Genomic DNA, 25617 nt, shown 5'->3' with positions numbered 1-25617 from the left:
TCATATCTTCACACTCTCCCTGTGAAACGGAAGAAACCCCCCCCCCCAAGCTACTATCCTAAATTTGGTTTTATGGATTGCATTAACCCTTAGTAACATAAAAAAAGATGTGATTTGTAAAGGAATGTATGAATTCCAGCACTTACTTTAATTCATACACATTCTCTATTTTATGCCATCCTTTGGTATGCTTAGAACAGCTCAGAGATGTCATGTGAAGTAGGGGAAATTGAGTGGATACAGTGTAACATTGTCACAGAACATTTTTTTACATGTGTCTGTATTTGAAAATATCTACAAAGCTGTAGCACGATTAAGTGTCCATCCACAAACGGATGTCAGAACTAGTAGAAGACCGACTCAACAATGTTGGTGGGACTAGACACAGATATATTTCACCTTTATCAGAAATGTTTACCAGGCTGGACACTCTAGTCATAACCCTTAGTTTGAAGTTTATATTAAGATGAATGCAAATAAAAGTGCGGGGAGGAATGGGAGAACTGAACAAAATTTATCACACAACCCTTCTGAGCTGCTGTCTATTCTCAAGCCTCCCATTCACTTTTGCCAGTGTGTACAGAATACATATTGAATGTTGTCGAGAGACTACAGCACTCAAAAAGGTTGAGTTTACACAAAAGTTGTTTAACCTACTGGATTTTATGAGCGTTTGACCAGTTCTGGGCCTCTTTGCTGGTTTAGAAGGACCCACTTTGTTTTGTTGAGTTAAAGCTCCTCTTCAACCACACATCCAAGCGGACTTTCTTCGAACAGTGGAGTTGCTGCAATTGACTCGTAAAACTAAGCAAGTTGAAATCTATCCATGGGGTTGACGCGTTGTAGCACAAATAAACACACGTTGCCTGTTCAACAAGGAGCCCCCCCCAACATCACAGAGCCCCACCCATGGACCTAAGTTATGCCCCCGATTACATAAAAAAAGAAAAGAAAAAAAACACCACAATGCTCTAAAAAAAAAAAAATGCCTTTATTGGAAATACAAATTCCATCGTTATAACAAAAGAGTTACACTAGTAAAAATAAAATTCTACAATAAAATGTTTTAAAACGAATACGATTATCTATTCAACTTTTAATTGTAATGTTTAACACCTCGTTGGTACATAAGGTGCCAATCCACATATTTCTCAAACTCGGGCAAACTAACGTTTTAGGGATTTTTTTTTTCTTTGCATTGATTGGTTGGTTGTTTGGAGCCAGTTACAGAATTACACAGCAGCATGTTTGTGCATACTTTTCAGTATAGACTTTTTTCTCTTTTCCATATACAAAATAGTTGTAGGGTTTTTCTTTCCAGGTGTATTCCACCTTGGTGAGTGGCAGCCATTCGATGGAATGTCTCTGTTAGGAGAGAGGAGAGATTGTTATATGTGTCATGATAATTAGGGTTCCCATGACCAAGTAGGTTGATGTTGGCTCTCCTAATTTATCCAGCAAGAATACCAATATATATAATTATATAACCCAGGAACTTTCATACTAGTTGCATACCTGTCTGAGCACCCTGCACGTTGTGAAATACTGATTACGATGATCCTGCACGCAGTTCTGAGAAGCCTGATTAATGGAGGCTTCCGGAAAGTTCACCAGAGGAGGCACCTAGAAGTAAAAACAATTCAATTAGATGTCTATGTGTTCATCATTGTATTGGGTAGGGATCCTACTTAAAACAGACTGACCAATAGACCATGAGGGTAAATCACAGGCAGTTTTATCTAATTAGGTGCCCCACAGGCAATTACACGGTGTTGGATTGGTCTCACCAGTAGGCCACGTTGCATACTACTCATACTTGCCACACGGTGGAGGAAGCCGATTGGGTCTAACCACTTGTGTAAAGATGGTGGAAGAGAAATGGATAGGATTCCAGGAAACCAATTTTAAAACAAATATCTATAAAACCACTTTCATGCGAATATCATATGCTAAAATCTGAGAAGATGACAGTTCCACTTTGAGACGCTATGACCTCATCTGTGGGCATGTTAAGTCATTTACAAAATGATCAATCATCTGATTTCCAGCTTGGGTGGCAGAAGTTAAATTCCACCAGATAGTCCAACGTTATTTGGGGTATACAGTGTACTAGCTTGCAATTCTTATTTATATACAGGGCAAGTCTTTAATCATGTAGACAAGGCTGATATCATCTATAACAAACAAAATCTACAACTAGTCAGAGTTTAAGATGACTGGAACAAAACAAAATGAAGGGAGGGTTCCATAACAGCTTCATAAACAGACCATGCAAAAGATTTATACTGAATGTTCTTCTTACCATCATCTGTTCGTCTGTGAAGATTTTGTCTCCTTTAACTTCTTTGAATTTGTCAATAGGAAAGTCAGAGTTGTGGTCGGGTATATACTCAGAAACATTATTTTTCCTGCAAGGTAAAATACTTTTTAAGAAACGCGCCGGAGACCTACAGAGCAGACATCAGCTGTGAACTCAATTCCCTGGACAGAGCCCCAGCTTGTGCTAGATCCTTACCATGTAACAGTCAGTTCGATGAAGCTCACAACTTGTCCTTTTCCGTTGCAGGTTGTGCACGTCTGTACGTTATTGTTGTTACATGAACTGCAGCTGCGTACAAATAAAAATGTCACTTTATTGTCTAAAATGTGTCCATTAGACGTGTGTCCCAACGCTGGCCTTCAAGTTAGGTTCCTCAAACGCTCCAAACACACTCTGGGCTTTTAGTGACTTCAGATAGAATGGAACACCACTTTATATTAGAAATACCGTATAATATTAGATTTCCTCAACTCATTTTTTATGAATAAAACTCTTAGCTTCACATGGATCTATATATCCATCCTTCTCAGAATGAACAATTACAGTTACAATAAAAAATACTCATATACCAATAAGAACTGGAACATAAGGACAGAGAGTATGTAACTTTCTAGTTTCAGCTGTTTGTAGCTTAAGAGCATGCCAAAAAGTTTGAAGGTGTAGGAGGATTCATGACGATTTCACCAGCAGATACATTTCATAAGGATCGGGTCAACATTCTCAATAAATTACTTTTTTTCCGTCAAATGAGTCTCCAAAAACTATAATAATACGCATAAATAATGGTCATTTGTTAGGTTATTTAAAATTTAGATCAAGTACAGATCAACAATGCAGCTCATTATGAAACCAGCCCAGAATTGGTTGGTCGATACGGATTCGGTATGGCCATACTCAGGATGTTCAGTTTGTACGTTTCTATACTATCCGCTCACCAATGCTGCCATGCAAGTTGGGTTGGTGAAGACTGGGGGGGGGGGGCATAAAAAGCTACTTACTTTTCTTTTCCATCTCCATCGCATCTATGACACTTCTCCTTTTCACTGTTCTCCCCTTTCCCATTGCAGGATGAACACTGCCCCTGTAACAGGCGGAGGAGAGATTGTCACAAGTAGCAGGTCTATGAAGTTGACCTCCATTCACATTATCTATTAACCGTCCTATAGAAGTAGACCATACTTTAGCCAAACAGAGTAGTTCCCACTTACCCTGGATCCGTGACATTTCTGGCACACGATTTTGCCAATCCCATTGCACAGTGGGCATTGCTGAAATGATAAATCAAGAAGACAATGAGCCCCCAATACGATAACGATGCGAACGTTTGCCATTGGGGTTATGGAAGAGTTATTGATTGTAGAATTAGTGGCCATAATCTAAAACTAGAGGCTCAGAGGTTTAGATGTAATGTAAGAAAGTTTTCCTTTACAGAAAAGGTGGTCGAAAAATGGATCAGCATCCCAGCAGAAGTGATTGAGCCCAATACAGTGAGGGAATTTAATCACTCGTCGGGCAGGCATACAAAGCTATCCTGAATCCGAGACAAGATGGAGGACTAATTAAGGTTTGAGTTTTTATATCAGGAATAATGGGCAGACTAGATGGGCCGAATGTTTCTCATCTGATGTCAAGTTTTGTGTTTCTATATTTTGTAGGAATGTTTAACACATAAGGGCTCAGCTACTAAAATAAAATAGAGAGCAGAGGTCATGTTTATTGTTACCTTCACAGAAGACGTGTGAGGAACCGGCGTCTTCTTCGTCTCGTCCTTAAACAGAGGTGGAGCCGTCACTGGGATCTGCCACGGTAGAGGAGCGGGACCGTTGGCTGGAGAATCCAAAGTTTGGCCTGTCAAAACAGAGGAGAAACAGGTAAGCCCCACCCACTTAAGCCTAAAACTATATATATTTGTAATTTTTTTTTTTTTTTTTTTAAAACGTATATGGTTTTTTTTTTTTTTTTTTTACTTTATGATGGATCAGGAGACGGTTTCAATATTAGGACAAGCAGCAGAAAGGAGATTCTATTACATTCCTCACGCCTGCCTAATTATATGTCTTAGCCCTCGTTCCCAACAATTTTATGTCCCCAAATGGCCTGTCATAGTAAAATATTATGTTTTTAAATACATGGTGTTATATTAACAAAAATACCAACACAATAAGCAAGGTTATTAGCTCATTTTGTCTGTTGTATCTGAACACTGTTCTGTATGTAACCAGATGTTTAATTTTACCTTATAAAATGCATTTTTAATAAGACTTTACGGTCACCCTACTATACATATGGTGCGATTAATTAGAATGTCTGAAAAACAAAACAACCCCGAGTTTTATGAAAGCGTCATCGAAAGAGCTCTGAGTTTTTGATCATCGCTGGCTGTCATCCTACAAGGATTAATTAATACTGCGCGGACAGAGAAGACAACTCATACTTTTAAAAACAACCCTTTATTGCTCAATTTCTTTTCGAAACAATGTTATGATTGAAAGAAGAAGCTGTCCTGCCTCTGACACACTTAGCATGAAAAAAAGGGAACATGGGCTTACAGCTAAATAAATAAATGAAAATCCAAGGGGCTGCTACATCAAGAAGAGAAACTGTCTAAATAAGCATTTAAAAAAAAAAAAACAAGTGAGGGATGACAACAGATCCCGAATTTAAGACAAGACCAAGGACTGATTAAGATCTGAGTCTTTATATCAAGAAAATTCGGCAGACTAGTTGGGTCGAATAATTCTTAGATGCTGTCAAATTTATCCCAATTAACAGAAAATAAAATAATAATAATAATGATAAAAAGAGAAATATTTTAGAACCTTGTATCACCCCCAACAAAACAGATTAGGCAACCAAAAATAAGTTAGAGATGAAAAATCAGGACAAACACACAATGCTAGAATGCTTACCAGTATACGGCGTAGTTGTCCAGTCACAGGTACGCGCCTCCGTAAAGGTTTCCAGGCGATACTGTCAATCAAACAATACAAGATAGCTAAATTAAAAAACATACGCAGCACAAACTCCATTAATGACAGTTATATACTTTATATTATAAAGTACCATTCACCGGACATTTAAACTCGCCTGCATATCTACGTAATAAGATCGAGAATGTTTCTCCGACAATCAAAGAGCTCGCGTTCCTTGACTATTAGAGGATAGTTGAAATTTTTAGCTTCAAATTCTCGGCTAACGGTGAAACCAAGAAAGAATACCCGGGACTAAATAACATTAGGTCTGCAAAGTGAACCCCTTTTCTTATTAAGGCTTTTAAACTGTGGGGTGTCTAAGATATAGGTTGTCCTACCCAGGAAGTTCTAGAATATGCAAATGTACAAATGGGGATGGGAAAGACACATACCCGATATGTATTATACGGCTTAAGGGCTTGGATCGCCATCTCATTTACTGGAGTTGTTCCATAGCAGCATTCTCCATTGACATATTCCAATAAAGCGTCTTTGGCATCTTCATTTGAGATAGATGGGACTCTGCGTAAATCAAAGGAAAAACTCTGGAGATTTAATTTATTTATTTTTTCTGGAAAGTGAGACTTTTCTACAATATTAATAATAATATATCGAAGGCATGAATTGGTTTATGAGACTCATATATATTAGAAACGGAATCTAAATCTGGGGTTTTATTGTTTTCCCTATTTTGGTGCATGTTATTTAAAAGAAAATATAATTTTGCAACTCAAACTGCAGATTTATGGGTAAAAAATAATGCAGTTAATAAAATATATTTTATAAAGACATGGTTATGTTTATCTAGCTGCTCCTGAACGGCTTCTATCTAAATCCATTTAATTATGCAGTATAATGTTTCAGAGAGTATAAAGTCACATTTTTCACTATACAGAAAGTGAATTTTGAATGATAGACTATATTCTTTGAAATAAAACGGGTTAAAGGAGGCCATCTTACTGCCAGCTGGAGTCTGCAGAAGAAGGAACGGGAGCAGGACCTGGTCCCATATCTGGCGGAGGAGGTAGGAATTTTCCACCTGCAAAAAAAAGATAATTTTTAAGTGATAAGGAGAGAACTACGTGGATTCCAATAAACAATCTCAGTTTATTCATGCCAACTACTGGTTGTTGCGTGACAATCTAAGAACCTGGCTCCTGATGTGTCAGGTTGTTGGAAGAACAAGTATTATTTTCATTTGGTCTTTGAACATAGATAACGCCAAATACGCATTTCAGATATTTACTTACCGTTATCACCACCGAATATGCTTTCATATCCAGGCAAAGGACCAGGGAACTCAGCGGGAGGAGCAGTCGCGGCCGCGGCAGGAAAACCTTGGGCAGGTGAAGGAAATCCGGCATTGTTGACCGGTGGGTAGTATGCCGGAGCCATAGCAGGATTCATACCAGCCGGTGGAACAGGAGGCTGAGCAAACCCTAGAGTGCCAAAAACAATGACAAAGTAAGAAAGTTTACAAAAGAGACATCGACCAAACCACAAGGAACCGAGAGAGATTGATGGAAACCAAATATTAACATTCATTTAATAAATGTGAAATGTTTGTGGTTCCTGTAGGTTCTCAATTTAGGTCATCGCATTCTGAAACATACAGCATGTTTTAGAGTTTGCAGGGGAACATCCAGTGTTCCCTGAGGCTAAGGGCAGTAAGGCACCTTTGAGTTCCTATTTGTGTTATGTCCTCCTATGGAGTAGAAAGCTACTCTCCTGCATAATCCAATAATAACAATTAAAGGTCATGCTCCACTGCATTTAAAATATTTGTTACTAAAAACAGCATTAGAAACATCATTTCGTATATTCTTGAATGCCCAAAGTCTTCATAGGAATTATTATTTATTATTTTGTCTTGTTTTGATTTTTGCCAGGAACACATAATTGTCTTGTGACACAAAGGCAGGCACTGATCCACGATACTTTGTGTGATTAAACTTATCTGACTCTTACCGCCATGATTCATGGGGTACCCAGGTTGGAAGGCCTGTCCAGGAGGGGCTCCATAATTGAATGTATCCATAACTCTGGAAAACACAATAAATGCAACATAATTTAGAAAAAAGGCAGCCCCCCCATCCCCTTTTTTTTTATTATTATAATTTTTTTTATTTCAAGTTCAAAGTACTGGTACACGGGGGGCCGATACGCATTCGGAAAAGGGAAACTACCGCCCAACACGGATTAGATTGTATGTCAACAATGTGAAATGGGAAAGAAAAGAATGAATGGAGACCAGTGAAAACCAGTTGTAACTCGAGAGTAATTAGGGGACTTGATAGATCATGGCTAGTGAAGGTATTTATCCTGGAGGTCTTTATATTTAAAGAAATCCTCCCGTCTCCAGCCTGAAGTCGTTAATCTGCATCAGATCTCCCCAGCTAACAATACATAGTAAAGCTTTTTCTTATCTGCAATCGGCAAACAGGCCATAAACCCAAATTACAGGAAGTGTCAAATCCCACAAAACCTTGAAAAAAAGAAACCCCTGAGGTAACGGCAGAATAATTAACCCAACCCCACCTTTATAACACAGAATATTACGCTTTGATTTTTAAATTTACCTAATGTGGGCCTCGTCTTAGTCTAGAAGTTCTAATTTTGTCAGATTTTTTTGAATGTATGGATGGTATGAAAATTGTTGGCGATAATCTATAAGAATAAAAACCAGTGATGCGGTAAAAAAAAAAAAAAAAAAAAAAAATATGTTTTTGGTTATACGACTCCTACAAGTTCCTGAAAAGAATCATACGTTGCGATTAGCGGAATGGCAAATAAACGTATCCATGATGTATCCCTCCCTTTGAATTTACTTTTTGGGTGTGGGAACAATTGACTGTGGAATTTCCAAATATTGCTTCACAACTTATTGTGTCACGACTTTTATTTTCACTTTGCCAAAGTCAAAAGATAAACACATATAGAAAGGGACACCAAATAACCCCTGTTAATGAATAATAGAGATATTTTGGTATAATCATAATAATTTCAAGTAGAATTCTGATGCTACTTGAATGAAGGGTATGCAAGATCTGGCTGTTGGACTACAGCACCCATCATCCCTGTTCAATAGGTTTTACATAATAAGGGTTATATTCTGCCAAAATATCTGGGTAAAGCCTTTTCAGCTAATATTGCATATCTACAGCTTTAACCCCTCACCCTGTCCCTGTCATTATCTAATCTTCTTTGGTATGCAGACATCTAGATCTTCCTGATAAAGCCCGTCTGTGTGGGTATGTGAAGTTTGTGAACCATACAGACGTTCCACCAGCCCACCCAACGCCACACTATTAGAAATAGTTGTTTTATTTATCATGATATTTTATTTGCCTTCACAATTCCCCTCTTTGGCTGGGGGTTAGGGCAAGAAGATCCAGTCTTCCTGATGGAGTAGGGGTTGAAGCTCATCTCAAGTAGGGGACCTTCAGAAAATGAAGACTGGGGAACGTGGTCCTTAATGTGGCCGTAACCTCTTATTTATTTTTAACTCAGAGACTAAGCGACTCAGAACCCCCAGAGTCAGAAAGACCACTATTAAGACCATTTGGCGAGTTAATGCAACCCAATCATAGTGATTTATTATTTAGAGGGTTCCCAGGTTTAATGAGTAAGCTACACATTTAGTACTTGCTTCGGTAACCCAACAGTCTAAGTAGTGGCTTATGGAAAATGCATACTGCAGGTCTGTATCAACATACTAGCTCCCTGGCATGAATAATTATGTCTTGTTAAAAGAAACATATTGTCATTGCAACATGGCTCCTTCTCCAATAGTATAGTATGTGCGAGATACAACACATCGATCATTCCAGGAATTCAAGGGTTAAACAAGCCCTTATTACCTATCCAACATAAATCATGCATACGTTTCAACTGCTTAGGAAAACTGCAATTCTTACATAGACACATATTCTGTCCCAAAGAGCTTACGATCAGTCCAGGCATACACTATTATACCTAAATACACATGCATACCAAATAAATAGCTTGTAAAAATTGAACTAGATTATGGAGCAAACGCTAGGTTTTGCACAAAAAGAAGCCAGAGAGCTTGTCCATTGTTGGAAATCTCATTAGCCACACATGTTTTTAGAGCGCATTAGGTGTCTCTGAGACCCAACACTGTACGTTACAGCCCTGCATAATAAAACATTTCAGACGATGTGGCTTTTAGGATTGTCCATACCTGTTTTGGTGGTCGCAGGAAGAAGTGATCCAGCCCTCTGCCTCTTTCAATTCCTCTAGACTTCCAGGAATTGTTGTGCTTTATCTAATCAATACCATAAGGGAGGGAGGCTATCCCGGCCCCTAATGCCCCGAGCCGCACAGCAGGGAGCGGCCGCATAGTCCACAGTGTGAAAAAAAAGACCAGATTTCTCAAATGAAACCCAGGGACATTTTTCATGTTTTAGTGATATGATTCAAGTTATCGACTACCAAGCACAGGTGTGTGAAAGGATCCGTAAAAGGATGCGTCTTCGGAAAAGGGTGGTGGATTTTATTGAGAGAGGGTTGCTAGGTGGAACAGTCTCCCAGCAGAAATGGTAGGGGCTAATACAGTTAGGGTATTTAAACATGCATGGAATGCATTTCCAGAAATGTGTTTTGTCTTGGCGATTACTATAAGAAACAAAGCAGTTTGCTAAATGAGATCTGGTCTGGTGGGGTGTTTGCAAAGCCATTGGTTACTTTTAATGATATTTAGACAGACGTTATAGGGTTTCTCAGGATAACGCGATGGATAAATAGAAATCATGGCCGAAGGCTTAATCAGGCGACTGTCCCTTTAAAACAAGGACATCTGGCCATCAAAACCCATAAAATGTTTTAAAATATTGATACTTAAAATAGACAATTATAATTTACAAACACACTTTGTGCAGTTTATAAACACAACATTGTAACATGTATTGCTGTAGAACCAGTAAACATTCTGAGCAGAGGTCCTCGTAAGATGGTCTTCTTCTACATTTAACGGTTCATTTTAATTTATTTATTTACTTAGTTCCTCTGCAGAGAGTCTAACAGGTAAAGATGACCATTAAAATCTCACACACAGAGCATGGTATAACAGAAACCCTTCTCCTCCACTAAATACCCCCTCCCCCGAATGCCAGATAAGTATGGTGCTCTTCCCTAACTGGTGCAGCACATAAAGGTATGTTAAATATTTCCAAAGAAATATACATCACTGAGAACATCCAAGGGCTTTACCCTCAGAGTTCTCCTTGTCCTGCTCCTTAATGCAGGAAAGAGTGAGTGGAGCAGGCCTCGTTTGACCATCTCTCCACTGCTCCGCTCCAGAAGGGGATCGGGTCCTACACTGCGTGGACATATAATAACATACGGACATGCGCATCCGCACGTATGTCATTTGGCAGCCATTGACTTTACACTGCCACTTAAATAATCCCCAAGTCCAGCCCTGGAGTTCGGTCTAGTCGGGGAGGTGGGTGGGGAAAGATGTGCAAAAGGGGTGGAGCTATTCTCTAATTGGTTAAAAAAAGGGGGGCAGGAAATGTGTGGGCTCTAACAGCATTTCCTCCGCCCGGTGACCAAAAGACCAGCAGAGTTCTGTAATCGGCTGTTATTCCTGGACAGCACCCATGTATGCAAATTAATCTGTTACTGTAAGGCGTAGGTTTAATGCAATCGATTATATGCAGGCCTGACACGTAGAGACACATTCATTAGGTACGCCGAGTGCTCTACGGTCTAAATGTAATCATCAAAGATACATCTACTGCAACTGTGACAAGATCCCAAACAGTGATCATCTTCCCCCTTCAAGCATCTTTTTCCTCCCTGCGCAAACTGCTAGCAAATACGTGGACTTTAGTAATAAGTTTATATCCGCCGCTGTACTTTGTGGGAGAAGGATATGCATCAAATAACCCACCTTTTGCTACGAAATTAAAAAATAAAATAAAAAAATAAAAAAGCGGTTAATGGGCCTATTACAAAGAATTTGCACAAATCTAAGCGGCTTCGTATAAACGAGCAAAACAAAATAATATTTAAAAAAACAAAAAGTTTCCTACTTAAGAGTTTTGTGAATCTATATACCAGATAATATCTAATAAGCAGTGATAACAGCAACTCTCATCATTCCAGGCAGTTACTGTCTGGCTAAGAGTAATGGTGTTTGCTGTGTAACAATAGCTGCCGGAATCGAATTGCCGGTCGTAATCCTCAATCTGTTTGTTATTCGAGGCGCCAAACCTTGGTGTTTTCGCCACATTTTTTTTGCTTATGAATGCTGCACCCACCTTCCGGAGCCAAACTCAGGTATTTCTTTTTGTTCTAGCGTCAGCCGTGCGGAACCAGCCTGGCCCTGTGCACACGTAACCCGCATCTCACGTCTCAACAAAAGTATCCCAAAAGTAGCCCAAGTACAAGCCCTACTTAATTACAAGACACATGCACAGCAGATCATTGAGGATTCATGAGCCATATGCCTATCCCAATGATTGTTTAAATTAGCTCAGTGTTAACCTCTACCACCTCTGCTGGGAGATTCCAGCACATATCTACTGCTCTCTCAGTAAAGTGAAATATCCTTACATAACCTCAATGCCTTTCACCCTCTAGTTTTAGGTTATCATCTCCTGTTTCTCCTCATTGGAAACATACATCACGACTACCCATGTCAAGGTTTCTTCTTTAGTGCTTCCTTGGTTTACATGCCGATGCAGTTTAGTAAGCCGGACCGCGTGCGTTTATTATGACCACATTTCTTGTTTAATGCATCATGGAGGACAGAACTCCTTTTAACATTATTTTACATATTACATCATTTCTAAGTAAAACCAGACAAAAAAAAGTCCCATAAATGTAACTTTACGGTCTACAACACCCACTGTGTCCCCTCCAATTTATATATACATACACACTGTGTCCCCTATATACAATATATATATATATACACACACACACACCCACTGTGTCCCCTCCAACTTATATATATACATACCCACTGTGTCCCCTATATACCATATATACACCTACTGAGCCCTCAACTTATATATACATACCAACTGTGTCCCCTATATACTAATATATATATATATATATATATATATATATATATATATATATATATATATATATATATAATATACCCACTGTGCCCCCTTTAACATATATTAACATACGCATCACGCCCCTTCTGTACTGCAAATTAAATGTAAACACACAGCTGAAGGGGCTTCTGGTTTCCTTCCCTTGGAGCCTCTTGGAATTTTGCTGATCATTCAGAGTCAGGCTAAACAGCTCACACATTTAACTGATTAAATATAAACAGCCAAGTCATATTTAAGAAATATTAGCTAAATACGCCATCAAATGTTGGGTTTGCAGGTGTGAAGAACTACAACTCCCATCATCCTCATAACTGCAGAACTTTAACTCCTACAACTGCAGCCCAAGGAGGTCTGAAATGAACGCATTCTATATATTTAGAGAATTAGTATATTCATTAAATGTACAAAACACTCTCAAAACAGAGAAGATGAAAGGTAAACTTTACCTATAGACGCTGACTCGGCTCAGTGCTTGGCGCTATATATAGGAGTTTATATATATCTCATCTCCCCAATTCAGAGTGTTAGTTATATGTCACAGAGTCCAGCTCCAGAGCTGTGAGTGTGAGCGCCTGTTCTCAGTTCTCCTTCTCCAGTTCCCTGGGAAGAATGTCAGAGGAGGGACAGGGGAAGGACATTTCAATCATTTCTCTGAAATCCGACCCCTGCATTTACTTCGATTTAAAGGGAGACCACGACTATAACAATGCTACGGTTATACCCTAAAAATACATTTTAATGGACTCAAATTACACTAAAAAGGGTATTCTTTTACTGCAACACTCATTTCTCTTACCTCTACGCTACTGGACTAAGACGGCTAGCTCAAACTATATATAAATATATATATATATATATATATATATATCCATACTTCCCAACCATCTTGTTTTCCGCCAGACAGTCCCGATTCTACAATTATCTACAATAAATGCTCTAAAAAATATGCTTTTCTTTCTTCTGAGTTAAGTTTTATCAAAGCTATCCATGCGCCTTGCCAAACTCTTTCATAATTACTTATCTCTATAAACCTAAACGAAACAGAACATACAAAAAAGTAACAATTTAATGATATACCTTTTATTGCTTATAAATAACAAGTTACAGACGGGATAAAAAAACAAAAAACAATCACGTTGTAACCCGATATTATAAACGTCCTTTAGTGCTATCGAAACAGGATCTTGAGAAAACTTGGCAGGAAATCTCTTTTCTTAACGGCAAGGGTTAAAAACACCGCTTCCGTTGTGAAACAGCTCAGCCCCCGCCATACGTATAACGGTTATTTCGGCCTAATATGCCCTAGGTTAGAATATATGTCATAAACCCAAATTACCGTCAAAGTGATGGGAATCTCAGTTTGCAACAAGTTATAACAGGAATATCCGACGGAATAAGCCGTTTAGCAGACGCTGCCTTCATACGCTTGAGTTAGGGGGGATTGCTAACGGCATCAACGCAGCCAGCGAGACTGTTCTTGTTTTGTGCATCTCCCTAATGTGTTAAAATCTTCAACTTTTGAGCAAACTCCCAGTTTAGTGAATTAATGCTGACGTCAGTTTGTTATTTTACAGTATTAACCACATTGGCCCAGGAGTCATATGATTTTCGCAGGTCGGTACAGTGCTGCCCCCTGCAGTATGTGGAATGTATAACGGGAGACCTGGGTATTCGATTATCCCGCACAGTTTAAATGTCCCGGTCAGCAATACGTGAAAATGATATTTGGTCTAGAAAGCATGGCTGATGTACAAGCAGTGCCTTCCTCGTCGGATCTCTCACTGCTAGGAGTCATAAATGCAATCATTCGTCTCGCATGCTTTCCAAAATCCCCAGTGCCTTCTCGGAAGAAAATAGGGGAAGAAGTGCTGATAATTTCAGTTAATGTAGAAACAAGAACTGTTTGTGGGCAAGTGGGTTCCCCCGGCAAGGCTGACTAAATACATACTAGTAAGATCATGGAACGCAAGAGAAAGGCATAATGGTATCTGCCTGCCGCCACCTATATCAGCTGGTCCTGCTACAATCCCGCTGAACATATCTCATGTACAAGCACAGACGGGTCATCTGGGATATCAGTCACATAACTGGAGTGCGGGTGGCCAGTAAGGCCACATAATTACCAACACAGTCGCCCCCGCAGCAAGTCCTGCAGTGTGTGGAGAATACGTTCAGCTGCACACATGTTATGTGGAAGATCAAATACACAATCAGTGTGAGACGACGGATGACTAAGCGGTCTTGCACTTGAAGACTAGCAGGTGCCAAATTACGTACGTGCGGCCACCGGCTGGATACCAATGGAAACACAATGACTGCGTGTATGTGACTGTGTGCGTCTATTTGTGTGACTGTGTGCGTTATGTCTGGAAATAGAGGGGTTCAATTGTCCCCAAACAGCGTATCTGTGCCATTTTGCCCCCACACAGTTTGTATGTGTCATCCATGCTCCCAAATAGCTTGTCTGTACCCTTTTTGCCTATACTATCTTTGCTCAAGCTTGTCTGTGCCATCTTTGTACCTAAACAGCTTGTCTGTGCCATCTTTGCCCCCAAATATCTTGTTTTCTGGCCTGTGCCATCTTGCCCCCAAACACCTGCCTGTGCCATCCAAAAAATATGAGGGCCATCGGGGGGGGCAGACCATTTGTTCTGTAAGGGACTTTAGAATTTCTAACCGCGCTGCTGCTGTCCAACCCGGCTCCCATGCGGCCATCTCATCATGCACTGGCACTGAAAGGAAGCATTAAGATTAATGATAGAAAATGTAGTTTGTTGACCTTTCTGTTCGACGTTATTTATATACCGGTGCGTTACCACACTCACTGAGTCACACATTGTAAGCTGTCCTCGTGTGCTTTTTTGTTTGTGTGTTTCCTTTTGGAAGGATTCCTCACACTGACTGTCGGTGGAGAAACATTGTGGGAACGCACACATAAACTCCATATAACTCGTTTATTTGCAGAAGGCAATCGAAGCGAAACCGGCGTTCCTATAAACACATTCACATTTTTACAATCTAGGTGATATAATAAAATGAAATTGTGAAACTATAATTATTAGCACGCCATTTTATCGCCAGACCAACAGTTTATTAAAAATGGAAAACGCGAATATGAAATGAGCGCAGGGACTTTCCAGAAGATGTCCACTTTTCCCTCCACTAACTCTGTAAAACCTCTGGCTGATGAATACTGTGGTCGTCGGCATTGAGCGCTTTGGGGTGGGCACCATCATACCCAAGAAACTCCTAGAAAAGGGGGGACATCAGCGGAGGAAAAAGGGACAGTGGCCTTTGGATCCAAACAAATGGTCAGTCCTTCCTAGATGGGGACACTTTGGAGGTGTGGGAATGTCACCATAGTACACACTGCAAACCTGTGATAAGGAAGTTAAGGGAAAGAATTAATTGTTGAAAAAAGTACATGGGTGTGCAGAGGTGAGAGTGTGTATGTTTGCTTTTGGGTCACATTAAAATCTGCCTTTTTAACATGATTTACAGAAACAAGGAAGCAGAGAGGAGTTATAAGAGGACAGCATTCCGAAGATGATCTGTTGGTCAGAAGAGAACATTCATTCACCTGTACGCAGCATGTGAGTAGAAGGTATATCATTAGGGTGATTTAGAGAAAGGTAGAATGCGCTCTCTGTAGAATAGTATATCCGCTATAGAGGGTGTTCCTTGGGGCGAGTTGGGGACGTTGTTATAGAAACATAGACACGTAGAATTTGTCCATTTTTTCCCGATGTAAAGACCCCGATCTCAATCAGTCGTTGGTCTTGTCTTGGACTCAGGAGCCATATGCTTATCCCATGCATGTTTAATTTCCCTCACTCTATTACCCTCTACCACTTCTGTAAAGAGACAGTTCCACATATCTACCCCCCTCCCAGTAAAGTACAGTAAATCTTCCTTACATTATGACCTGTGGTTTTTCTTTATGACCTCTTGGTGTTAGGTAACAGAGTAACTTCTCTGTTGTTTCGTGTGGTTCCTGTAAATGACTGATATTTCTCTAGGTTTGTATCCTCGGGTCAACTGTGTTGCTTCTCGTGTATGTTCACATCAGAATTCTAGGAAACATTTGTTTCCATCTCTAGTGATTGTTCCGTTTTTTTGTTTATTTAATTTTGTAATTGCATTATATTTTCCTGAAAAAAATTAATTCATTAATTCATTAATTAATTAAAGATTTGAGAAGCCAAGCGATGGATTCGAGGATTGTAATGAACCCAAATCTGCTTCCCCGTCCTCCTGGTGAGTTTTATTACCATTGGGTTGCAGGCAGGTCGAGAGAGCTGGATTGTTTGTAAGACAAGCACTTGCCATGGATCTGTCTTGAGGCTGAACCGGACGCTGGCCACTGTTGTGTGTCTGGTTACTCTAACCTTCTTTAGGCTAGGTTTCCACTTGTTTTTTTTTTGCTAAAAACGTCCATAAAAACGCTGATTCAGCCACATGGCGTTTTTTTAGTGAAAAAACGCTGCAGCCAGATGTTAGCTGTTCTTCAATAGGAAATCGCACAATGCCATATCCACTTGGCGTTTTTTTGTTTGGCGTTTTTTCAGTCCTCTTTGGCGTTTTTCTGCTTTTTTGGGCTCTGTGGCAGTTTTTCAGAATCGCAGCATGTTGACACTCTGGCGTTTTTTGCAAGGAAATCTTGGCGTTTTTCTCCAATAGAAGTCTATGGGAGAGAAAAAACGCCATGAAAAAGCGGGTTTTTTGCCTTGGCGTTTTTTATGGCGTTTTTTTCCACAGTTACAATGCAGAGGATGGACCCAGTATCTGTGTGTCCTACGAGAAATAGGCTGAAAACAAACAGTTTCACACAAAACAAAGTTCATATTGAATTTTACACCATTTGGAACAAACATGCCATTACAAACAAACCAACTGGATCCTGCGTGCCAAAAGCAACAGCAAACAATTTGCACCATCATTTGGGGCCAATCTTCCTAGAGGAGCAGACATTCGGAATAAAGCATGCCTTACAAACCACAGAAAAGAGACAAAAGGGTCTACCAAGTAAATGACATCAGGAGAGGGCAGATACTTGCCATTTATCCTAATCCCTTTGAGCTGGGTGAAACTTCTAACTTGTAAAGGCTGGAAAAACTGCCTAAGGTCAAAAAAAGCAATTTCCACAGAAAGGCTAAAACACCAGGAAAAACTCCAGAAAAAAATGCCAAAACGCAGTGGCAGTTTTCTTGGCGTTTTTCATCAAGAAAAAAAAACGCAGGACAAAAACCCAAGTGGAAACCTAGCCTTAAGGGGATAACTTAAACTATACCTTTTTTTAAGCATGGTTATGTCTATAGTACCCAACACACCTGAAACTTGCAAGCAGGACCCTCTTTCCTTTATGTTTATTGACCAGCTGCGGAAATTGCTGGTGCTATATATTTCGATATTTAGTCCCTGATGATGTCATAGCAGTTTTGGAGAATTACTGGAGAGCGGATTGAAGGATAGACGCGGGAAATCAGCACTGGCAGACAGACAGACATGTCCTCACGATGAAACGTACATAGGATTTATTTCCTTATCCCCTTAAAACCTTTTCTTCTATTGAAGTTACAGAGTTAGAGTATTAAAAAGTGGCATTAAATGTAATACATAATATTAAATTCTATAAATTCAATATTTATATATAATTTTAATATTAATATATATTTATTTTACAGTTAAACTTTTCATATAATGTATTCATTGCACTGGGTTTTTTAGTTTAGCTGCACCTTAGATAACGATGTTTCTGGATTAAAAACTAATTAAAAAAATGAATTCTTCAGCAATCAATGAATCCGCTACTTCGGCTTCTGAAGCTGCTCCGTCCTGTGACGTCGTGGACACTTTACCTGGATATGAAGATCTGGCCGTTCCTTCTGACAGTAGGTTCATGGAAATTATCATTGATATAGACATAGAGAATTTGATGGCAAATAAGAACCTTTCCACCCATTTAGTCTGCCCGTGTAAAGAGTCAGTCCTTAACCGGTCCTCAGTCTTGTCATAGATTCATGATGGCATTTATGCCTTTCCCTTTACATGTTTAAATTCCCTCACTGTATTAGTCTCTACCAGTTCTGCTGGAAGGCTGTTCCATGTATCCACCACACTCTCTGTATAGTAAAACTTTCATTACAAACTGAGTTGCAATCTCATATAACAAAGTTCTAACTTGGTCGAAAAAAATTAACAGCCAGAAGGATTCAAAGAAATCTAAAAGGCTTACAGAATAATTAAATTAAATTCCTTCAATAAAACTACCCATAAAATGCTGTTTTACAAAATGGCAAAGTGTACCAGATTTGTTAAATATACTCCGATTTACTCTGAATAAAATAAATAAATGAAAAGGATAGCTGTGTATTTTAGTTGCCGCGTTCTTGTACTTACAGATAAAATATTCTGTCCTCCTCCAACGTATTCGGCCCTACCGCCTGTCGAGCCATTGATGGAAAACTTCAACTGGACGTAAGATGATAGCTTGAGTACCAAAAAACCGTTTTGGAGGCCGTCAGCCATTTGATTGTGTTCTCGCTCTGTAGCCCAATCTACTATACATACAATCTGGCTCCTTACCATACTGCCTGTGGTTAACAATGGAATGACTCAGTCTTAATGACCCATCCGGACACTCTGACTAATTAAAGTCCATTAAGGAACAGACTTCATTAGCATTGCCATAAAGCATCAGCTCAGTGCGGCGTTTGAGCAGGGAAAGTCACCCAAAATATCCAATGACTGAGCCTCAAGGTTTGCAGATATAGAACATTTATGGAACAAAATGTGATAAAACCAATTACCAAGGTTTTTCCCCATGAAAATTCCCCTTTAAGGTGTGTGAAGGGGGGGGTACATTTGCTAGACATGTAAGTATGAAAAGTATGGAACGCTGTGGTGGTGGAGTAAGGCGGAACAGGGAGACTGGAGGTTGGGGTCCTTGGGGCACCTTAAAGAAGACAGGACACATTATCTGCAGGTGTAGGGGAATTTTTTGTACTGTTATGAAATGTTTCAAGAATTGTCCTCTCTCTTCTTCAGAATGCCGTCCATCTCCGAAGATGTCGCAAAGCAAGCATTTATTGAATATGCCTCCAAAAAGTGCTGCTATGCGACTGCTCCAGCAAAAAACCTGATCCTTAAAGACCTCAAAGCCTTCAACACCTACAGGGCATGTACCTCTCTTCTAGTTTCGTGTTTGTCTATTTACTAAGACAACTTCACTTCACACAGCAAACCAAATACTAATGACTGAATTGGTATTCAAAATGAGCGGCGGAACAGGTTCTTTCTTGCAGATGTCACCTTGGTTCCTCTATACACAAGTCGAAAATGAAAGCACCGCACCCTGCTTCATGAATAGGAAATACAGAACAAAAGGGTTGCTGAACTCTGAATTTAACCTCATGCCCTCTTTCATCAACTCAACAGCGCCTGAATTGTAGCGAATTCCATCATCACTTCATCATATGAATAGTTGTTGTCTTGTAATTTATCGGCGTTTTGCTCGCTTTTCTATCTATTTATGTGCACAAGTATCTATCTGTTTCAAGCTTCATTAGTAGAATCCTGCCAATTATTGAAATTATAAGTATGTCTTGTGTTTGTCCGCAGTACTGCCTGGAAACCTTCACGGAGTCACGGACGTGGAAATGGAAATCTGTGCCATATACCGGTAAGGGACATCCTCAAGGCTTTAATCAATGTTTTCAACTCTATCACACATGAGAACCTCAAGCAACCACAACAGACAAGATATCGTCTCATTGTAACACTATTATATACTTTCCTCTCTCTTGAGTGTTGGGCTCCTTGGGGCTTCCTTGGAGCTCTTTTTCTGTCCTACTCTATCCCTTTGCTCTACTGGTGGAGACCTGCGCCGAATACCCCATGTATAATCTCATTAAGTGTTTTTGTCTTGATTTTATTAATTTTCTTTGCCACATCACCATGGCAGTTAATGGTATCTCAAAATGATATAATGTTAAAATAAACGTGTGGGTGCGGAGCTTAATATATATTATATATATCCAGGTCAGGTGGTGGACTCTCCAGATAACGGGCCAGTTCCTGATGCCAGGGATGTACAAGTGGTTCCTCCAGTTCTTTTTAAGAAAAATAAGGTCAAGATACCTATTCCTCACACATCTATAGTAAAGGTAATACAGGAAAACATGTTATGATGCTAATGACGATGGTGCAGGATTAGCTCCTACTAGACATTTGATTGTATATTCTCTCTGTTAGACTTGTGAACAATGCTCTGGAAGACGCAGGCAGATATGTCTAAGCTGTTTTGGGAGTGGACGTGTGAGTATTAACCGCGTTTTCTTTGAACATACTTTAGTTTACCCTTAAAGCTATCACTGATTCACACCCAATGTGTTCCCTGTTGCTGTCATATATTACGCTTATCTTTAGTAATTCTCCAAAGCATCGTACTTTCTACTCTAAGTTCTTTTATCTTATGGCACACACAGGTGTTTTGTGGTGGATGTGGTGGATCTGGAAGAAATTTTCAGAGTGAGAGATGTTTGGTCTGTGCTGGATCAGGCAGATCGACGTAAGTACATGGGATCTGGAGCATGGGATCTGGAGCATGGGATCTGGAGCGTGGGATCTGGAGCTTTTAATGATAATCATAAAAGCCGCGATATGATGGTTTCGATTTGGTGGTAAAATTAAAAGGTAATCATTATTTGGTGATATAGTATGTAAATGTATTACGTTAAAAAAAAATGTTTTTTAGCAGGCAGTAAGTCTTATTGTTCATTAAGAGCCCCAAATACCCTTCCAGCCTGCGTTATATATATATATATGCATTATCTGAAGAATAGTATCATGGCTATGAGTTGGTTTCTTCTTTACATCCTTTTGTCTATAGCTGTTTTGGATGTGGTGGAAGTGGTTCCATCATCTGTTTAAAGTGTGCTGGTCAAGGGAAGGTAATGAACTACAAAGAACTGACTGTTAAATGGTGAGTTTAACTCGATATGTTTTTGGTTCATACAACAAGACCTCTTGATTATGCATAATATGTCTCCTTCACCGGCCTAAGAGGCTTTAGGACACGGTGAAGCTCTTTTTCACAAGTAAGGAGATACGGAGCGCTATGTGGAGCGATGTAGCAGGACAGCCGAATTCTGTACTCATAATCGCTTTAAGGACAGGCTGATATGTCTATCCAGAACACAAATGAATGGCTTAAGCCAGAACAGTGCCGTATATGAGTAAAAAGGAAGAGACAATGTTAGCTGGCGGCCATCTTGTATTGAGGTCACCTTGCCAGGTTTACAGCTGGATCTATGGGGTAGGGAGATATACATCAACAGTATGTGAGCGGCGTGTCTGTGTGATGGGTTGGCGAGGATGGACGTCTCATCAAAACATAATGAGAACTTAACTTTATACAGGAGGAATAATGATTTTGAATTTGTGGCTGATCATAATTCAGAATTTCCTACAAAACGTTTCAAGAAGGTGACCGGAAAAAAAGTTTTTTCAGATGAACAAGTATTGGTGAGAACATTTTCAGATCCTAGCTTTGCCTCCAGTGTTTGTTCTGAGGAAATTGTTAGCCCAAAATTAACAAATGTTATACATCACCACAGCTACGCCACACTATATCTTATTTCTGGATTATTTTGCACTTGTTACTCTTGACAATTGAGATAACCCAGGATGTAAATACATTCTTATAGAAGTTAACACAACATGGCCAAACACCATGGTATATTCGGCAACGATGCCTGGTAACTTATTCCTTTCTACACACAGTTGGCGCCTGTGGTGAATTTCCCGGTGTCTGCCATTAGCCAGGCTTCACAAACTGCTTTGCAACAACATAAAGATCAATTCTCTTCTTCCGGCCGCATTTTAAGACAGGTATGGAATGCTCCAATGATGTAGTCATGTACAGTTTGTTTAATTATATTATGTATTGTATGTATTGTTCTGGTTTTGCGCGTTTTTGCTATAATTCATGTTTACCTGGCATTTAGTTAAATGTATGTTTTTAAAATTTGGTTTTATGGTAGAAAGTAGGTGAGGCTATACCTTCCAAAAAATACTAAAAAAAAAGGCACTGGAGTGCTTAGTGAGTATTGAGAAATGGTCCGCCATGGGTAACTCTCCATCTGTTCCTGATATCTGGCCATTGGGTGAAGATTATGGGTTCAACCAGTTGGAAAGTACTATTTAGACTAAACCCACCATTATACAGACTACATACTGTAGCCTGATTGGCATTGGATATCAATGTAGCTTGGAAGTGATGAAGATCTGTGGAACTCAATAAATAAATACCACATTCAAATAAAACTGCGATCGTTCTGGTGTCTTATTTATTCTTAATGCATCATATAACAAGACACAGAGCCAGACAGGCTTAACGTGCTTCAAAGAATAAATAATTACAAATAAAACATAGTAACGGTCTAATTCACTAGTGTAAAGGAATAAAATATATTCCAAAAAACTATGTTGAGGACTGAAGATACAGTTGTCGGCCAAGGAAACTTAGCGTAGTAGATGAAAGACACATCGTGCTTAATTTCCTGGGAATTTGAAAGGTGTCTACAAGAGCCATCAGCTCAGCATTAGCAGAAAACTACTGTCCACAGAAGTCTGGTCAAAAGTGGTTTTCATGGAAAACTTGCGACCAAAAAGCCATATCTCTGATGTATAAACAAGGCCAAGCAACGCAACTATTCACCAAAAGACTGGAACTGGGGTGCAGCAGAATGGCAGCAGGTGCTCCGGACTGAAGAGTCAAAATTTTAAATATTTGGCTGCAGCAGAAGGCAGTTTGTTTGCCAAGTGGCTGGAGAGCAGAACAAGAATGAGTGTTTGCAGGCAACAGTGAAGCATTACCGAGGTTCCTTGCAAGTTTGGAGATTCATTTCTGCAAAGGGAGTTGGGAATTTGGTCAGAACGAATGGTCCCATCAATACTGAGGAGTACACGCAGATGCTTATCCATCATACAATACCATCAGGGATCCAAAGTAATTAACAACTATCTTCAGCGTAAAGAAGAACAGTCCTGGAAGTGATGGTGTGGCCTCCATAGAGCCCTGATCTCAACAAGGATTACATGAAGAGAGAGAGAAGCAGCTGGTGTGCCTAAATCCACAGAAGAACGATGGCTGGTTCTCCAAGATGTCGGGAATAACCTGCCTGCAGACGTCCTTAAAAGCTGTGTATATTTTTGAAAGCATTCTGCCTAAACCTTTTGCACAGTATTGTATGTATTTGTATTTATATAATAAAATGATCCCTTGCTGGCTCTGTGACTTGTTATTTGATGCACTAAGAATAAATAGGACACTAGTTTGTGGACTTTATTTGATGGGGTGTTTGTTTATTGAGTTCCATAGTCTTGAATGTTGGGTCTGAATCTGGCCCTCAATCTGCAGAGTACCGACTTGTATCCCCATGGAGTATGAAACTAGTCCAGGGTTAAGACGTCTGGCTTCTATATGGTTTTTATTGTACTGATGGCCATTGTGGCAAGACATGCTATTAATACACAAAGCTCCTTTGGCCAGAAGCGAAGCACAGTAGTGTTTGAATAATATCTAGCACGGACATGGACACCATTAAGTGTGGTGGCAGCTTGCATCAGATGGTCACTAATGCAATCATCTTTCTCTATCCCTAGAGACACACCATTGAATGGTTGCCTCTCACCAAGGTGGATTACGTTTGGAAAGAGAAAGAATTCAGCTACTTTGTGTATGGACAAGAAAACAAGGTCTATACAAACAACTATCCTCAAAAGTGCTGCTGCGTACTCCAATAGATGGACCCCATACTGGATACTTTGACGAACGATGTAATTAACTACGTAAATGTAGATTATTCTAAAAGCAGTATCGCAATGTATATTTTATGATGATTATGTTAATGTTTGATATTTGCACAATTAAAATGTTTGATTTTTAAATATTAATGCATGTTGGTACATGACAGGTTATGGTTTCAATGAGCAGTCATGTTGGATGTAAATGTCTGTCTACCACTTGGAATGGAAAGGGAGCAGCCCAGAAAAAGTGATAAAAAGCAATTGGTTCATATTTAGCCAATGGAAAAGGTCTATCAAAAACTCCAAAATGTACCTAATACAAGTAAAAATAAGAGAACATTTATAAAACCATACCAAACAGCAGGAGATTGAAACACTGCCCCTGGTTGTGCAGAAACCCCTATATACTCCAGTGTAAGCAGTGCCTTCTAGTGGCTGAACTTTGAATTGCATTTTCTATGTTATACTATAATAAACACATATCAGTGGAATGACCTTTATGAATCTCTGTACCCCTGAGTCATGCATTTGTTTTACATCTTATCCAAGCAAGCATACAATTAGTCTTATGTGACAATAGACTTGTAATATCAATTAAAAGAATGTATAAAAAGCACTACAGCACCGCAGTTCAGCACCTTGTTCCCTAATGGATTGTCCGTCCCTTACCGATAATGAGCAGGCCTGTTAGAGGAATTGCAATACTCAGACAGAATGTTGAGGCAACAGAAGTCTCTGTCAGCTGTAGGATCGCTGAGGAACCTTTAATTGGAATAATCTTTGGAAAACCTAATGGATTTCTCGGTGAAGTAATACTTTGGATATCAGTATACCTTCTTGGAAGACGTGTGTGGGACTGGTATGTTGAGCTCCTCGAACACTTCACCGGGATCTCCCATGGCTGAGGAGCAGGACCATTGGCTGGAGAGTCCACCACCTGCTCTATATGTAGATGGACAGAATAAGCTATTAGATTCCCCAAAATAAGTGCTTTTGAAGTGTTCTCTCACCCCACCTTCTCTTTAGCTGTATGTACGCCTGTTATTGTTCCACTAGGACACTTACGTTTATAAGGTTCCAATTAATGTGTTCCATTTACAAACCCGGGACTCTGTATACGTTTCCAAGCGATACTGCAAATAAACACAACATGACATATAAACTTTAAACCAGGTCCAAGTCCATCTACTGTCCAAGAGGGTCTCAAAAAGAAAAGATCTTCATTCAAGTGATGTGCACAGCTCTATCTTACTGTTTACTATAGAGAAACACTCAAACCCAAGACACAATTGGATAGATTGAGAACCAAGCTCATCAAGGTCATCAAGTAGTACATTCACCAATAAATAACACTTATATATACATAGCAACCAACATCTTTAGAATAGTGAGTATAATATTGTTTTCTTATACA

The 25617-nt window shown here is 39.6% G+C and overlaps 2 protein-coding genes across 3 annotated transcripts; one reads left to right on the top strand and one right to left on the bottom strand.

Annotated features, from left to right (window-relative positions):
* Positions 1-984: 984 nt before the first annotated feature.
* On the bottom strand, positions 985-12981 carry LOC128499988 (protein SSUH2 homolog). Of its 2 annotated transcripts, none has more exons than XM_053468990.1 (13): positions 12839-12981; positions 7261-7334; positions 6543-6731; positions 6253-6331; positions 5685-5814; positions 5230-5290; positions 4044-4168; positions 3529-3588; positions 3319-3401; positions 2516-2608; positions 2303-2408; positions 1516-1623; positions 985-1365 (listed from the first exon to the last, which is right to left on the bottom strand). In XM_053468990.1, the coding sequence occupies exons 2-13, from the start codon at positions 7328-7330 to the stop codon at positions 1225-1227; spliced, it is 1245 nt and encodes a 414-aa protein (XP_053324965.1). In that variant the 5' UTR covers positions 7331-7334; positions 12839-12981; the 3' UTR covers positions 985-1224. The 2 variants fall into 2 exon arrangements, with proteins under 2 accessions (XP_053324965.1, XP_053324966.1); XM_053468991.1 differs by lacking the exon at positions 12839-12981 and adding an exon at positions 9497-9632.
* A 3581-nt stretch (positions 12982-16562) lies between these two features.
* LOC128500479 (protein SSUH2 homolog) lies at positions 16563-24483 on the top strand. Its single transcript, XM_053469640.1, has 12 exons — positions 16563-16649; positions 18185-18283; positions 18794-18869; positions 19440-19598; positions 20013-20073; positions 20438-20557; positions 20646-20708; positions 20879-20961; positions 21283-21375; positions 21812-21917; positions 22176-22283; positions 24060-24483. The coding sequence occupies exons 1-12, from the start codon at positions 16601-16603 to the stop codon at positions 24198-24200; spliced, it is 1158 nt and encodes a 385-aa protein (XP_053325615.1). The 5' UTR covers positions 16563-16600; the 3' UTR covers positions 24201-24483.
* Positions 24484-25617: the final 1134 nt, after the last annotated feature.

This window comes from Spea bombifrons, chromosome 6, assembly GCF_027358695.1.
Source record: "Spea bombifrons isolate aSpeBom1 chromosome 6, aSpeBom1.2.pri, whole genome shotgun sequence".
Classification (NCBI taxonomy): Eukaryota; Metazoa; Chordata; class Amphibia; order Anura; family Pelobatidae; genus Spea; species Spea bombifrons.
This window is presented reverse-complemented; position numbering and strand designations above follow the sequence as displayed.

Coding starts and splice junctions, on each gene's coding strand:
- LOC128499988 (XM_053468990.1), bottom strand. CDS start 7,330: ATGGATACATTCAATTATGGAGCCCCTCCTGGACAGGCCTTCCAACCT. Junction 6,732..7,260: donor GTACCCCATGAATCATGGCG/GTAAGAGTCAGA, acceptor TTGGCACTCTAG/GGTTTGCTCAGCCTCCTGTT. Junction 5,291..5,684: donor AGCCGTATAATACATATCGG/GTATGTGTCTTT, acceptor TTTGATTGACAG/TATCGCCTGGAAACCTTTAC.
- LOC128500479 (XM_053469640.1), top strand. CDS start 16,601: ATGGATTCGAGGATTGTAATGAACCCAAATCTGCTTCCCCGTCCTCCT. Junction 16,650..18,184: donor TCTGCTTCCCCGTCCTCCTG/GTGAGTTTTATT, acceptor TGAATTCTTCAG/CAATCAATGAATCCGCTACT. Junction 20,709..20,878: donor GCTGTTTTGGGAGTGGACGT/GTGAGTATTAAC, acceptor TGGCACACACAG/GTGTTTTGTGGTGGATGTGG.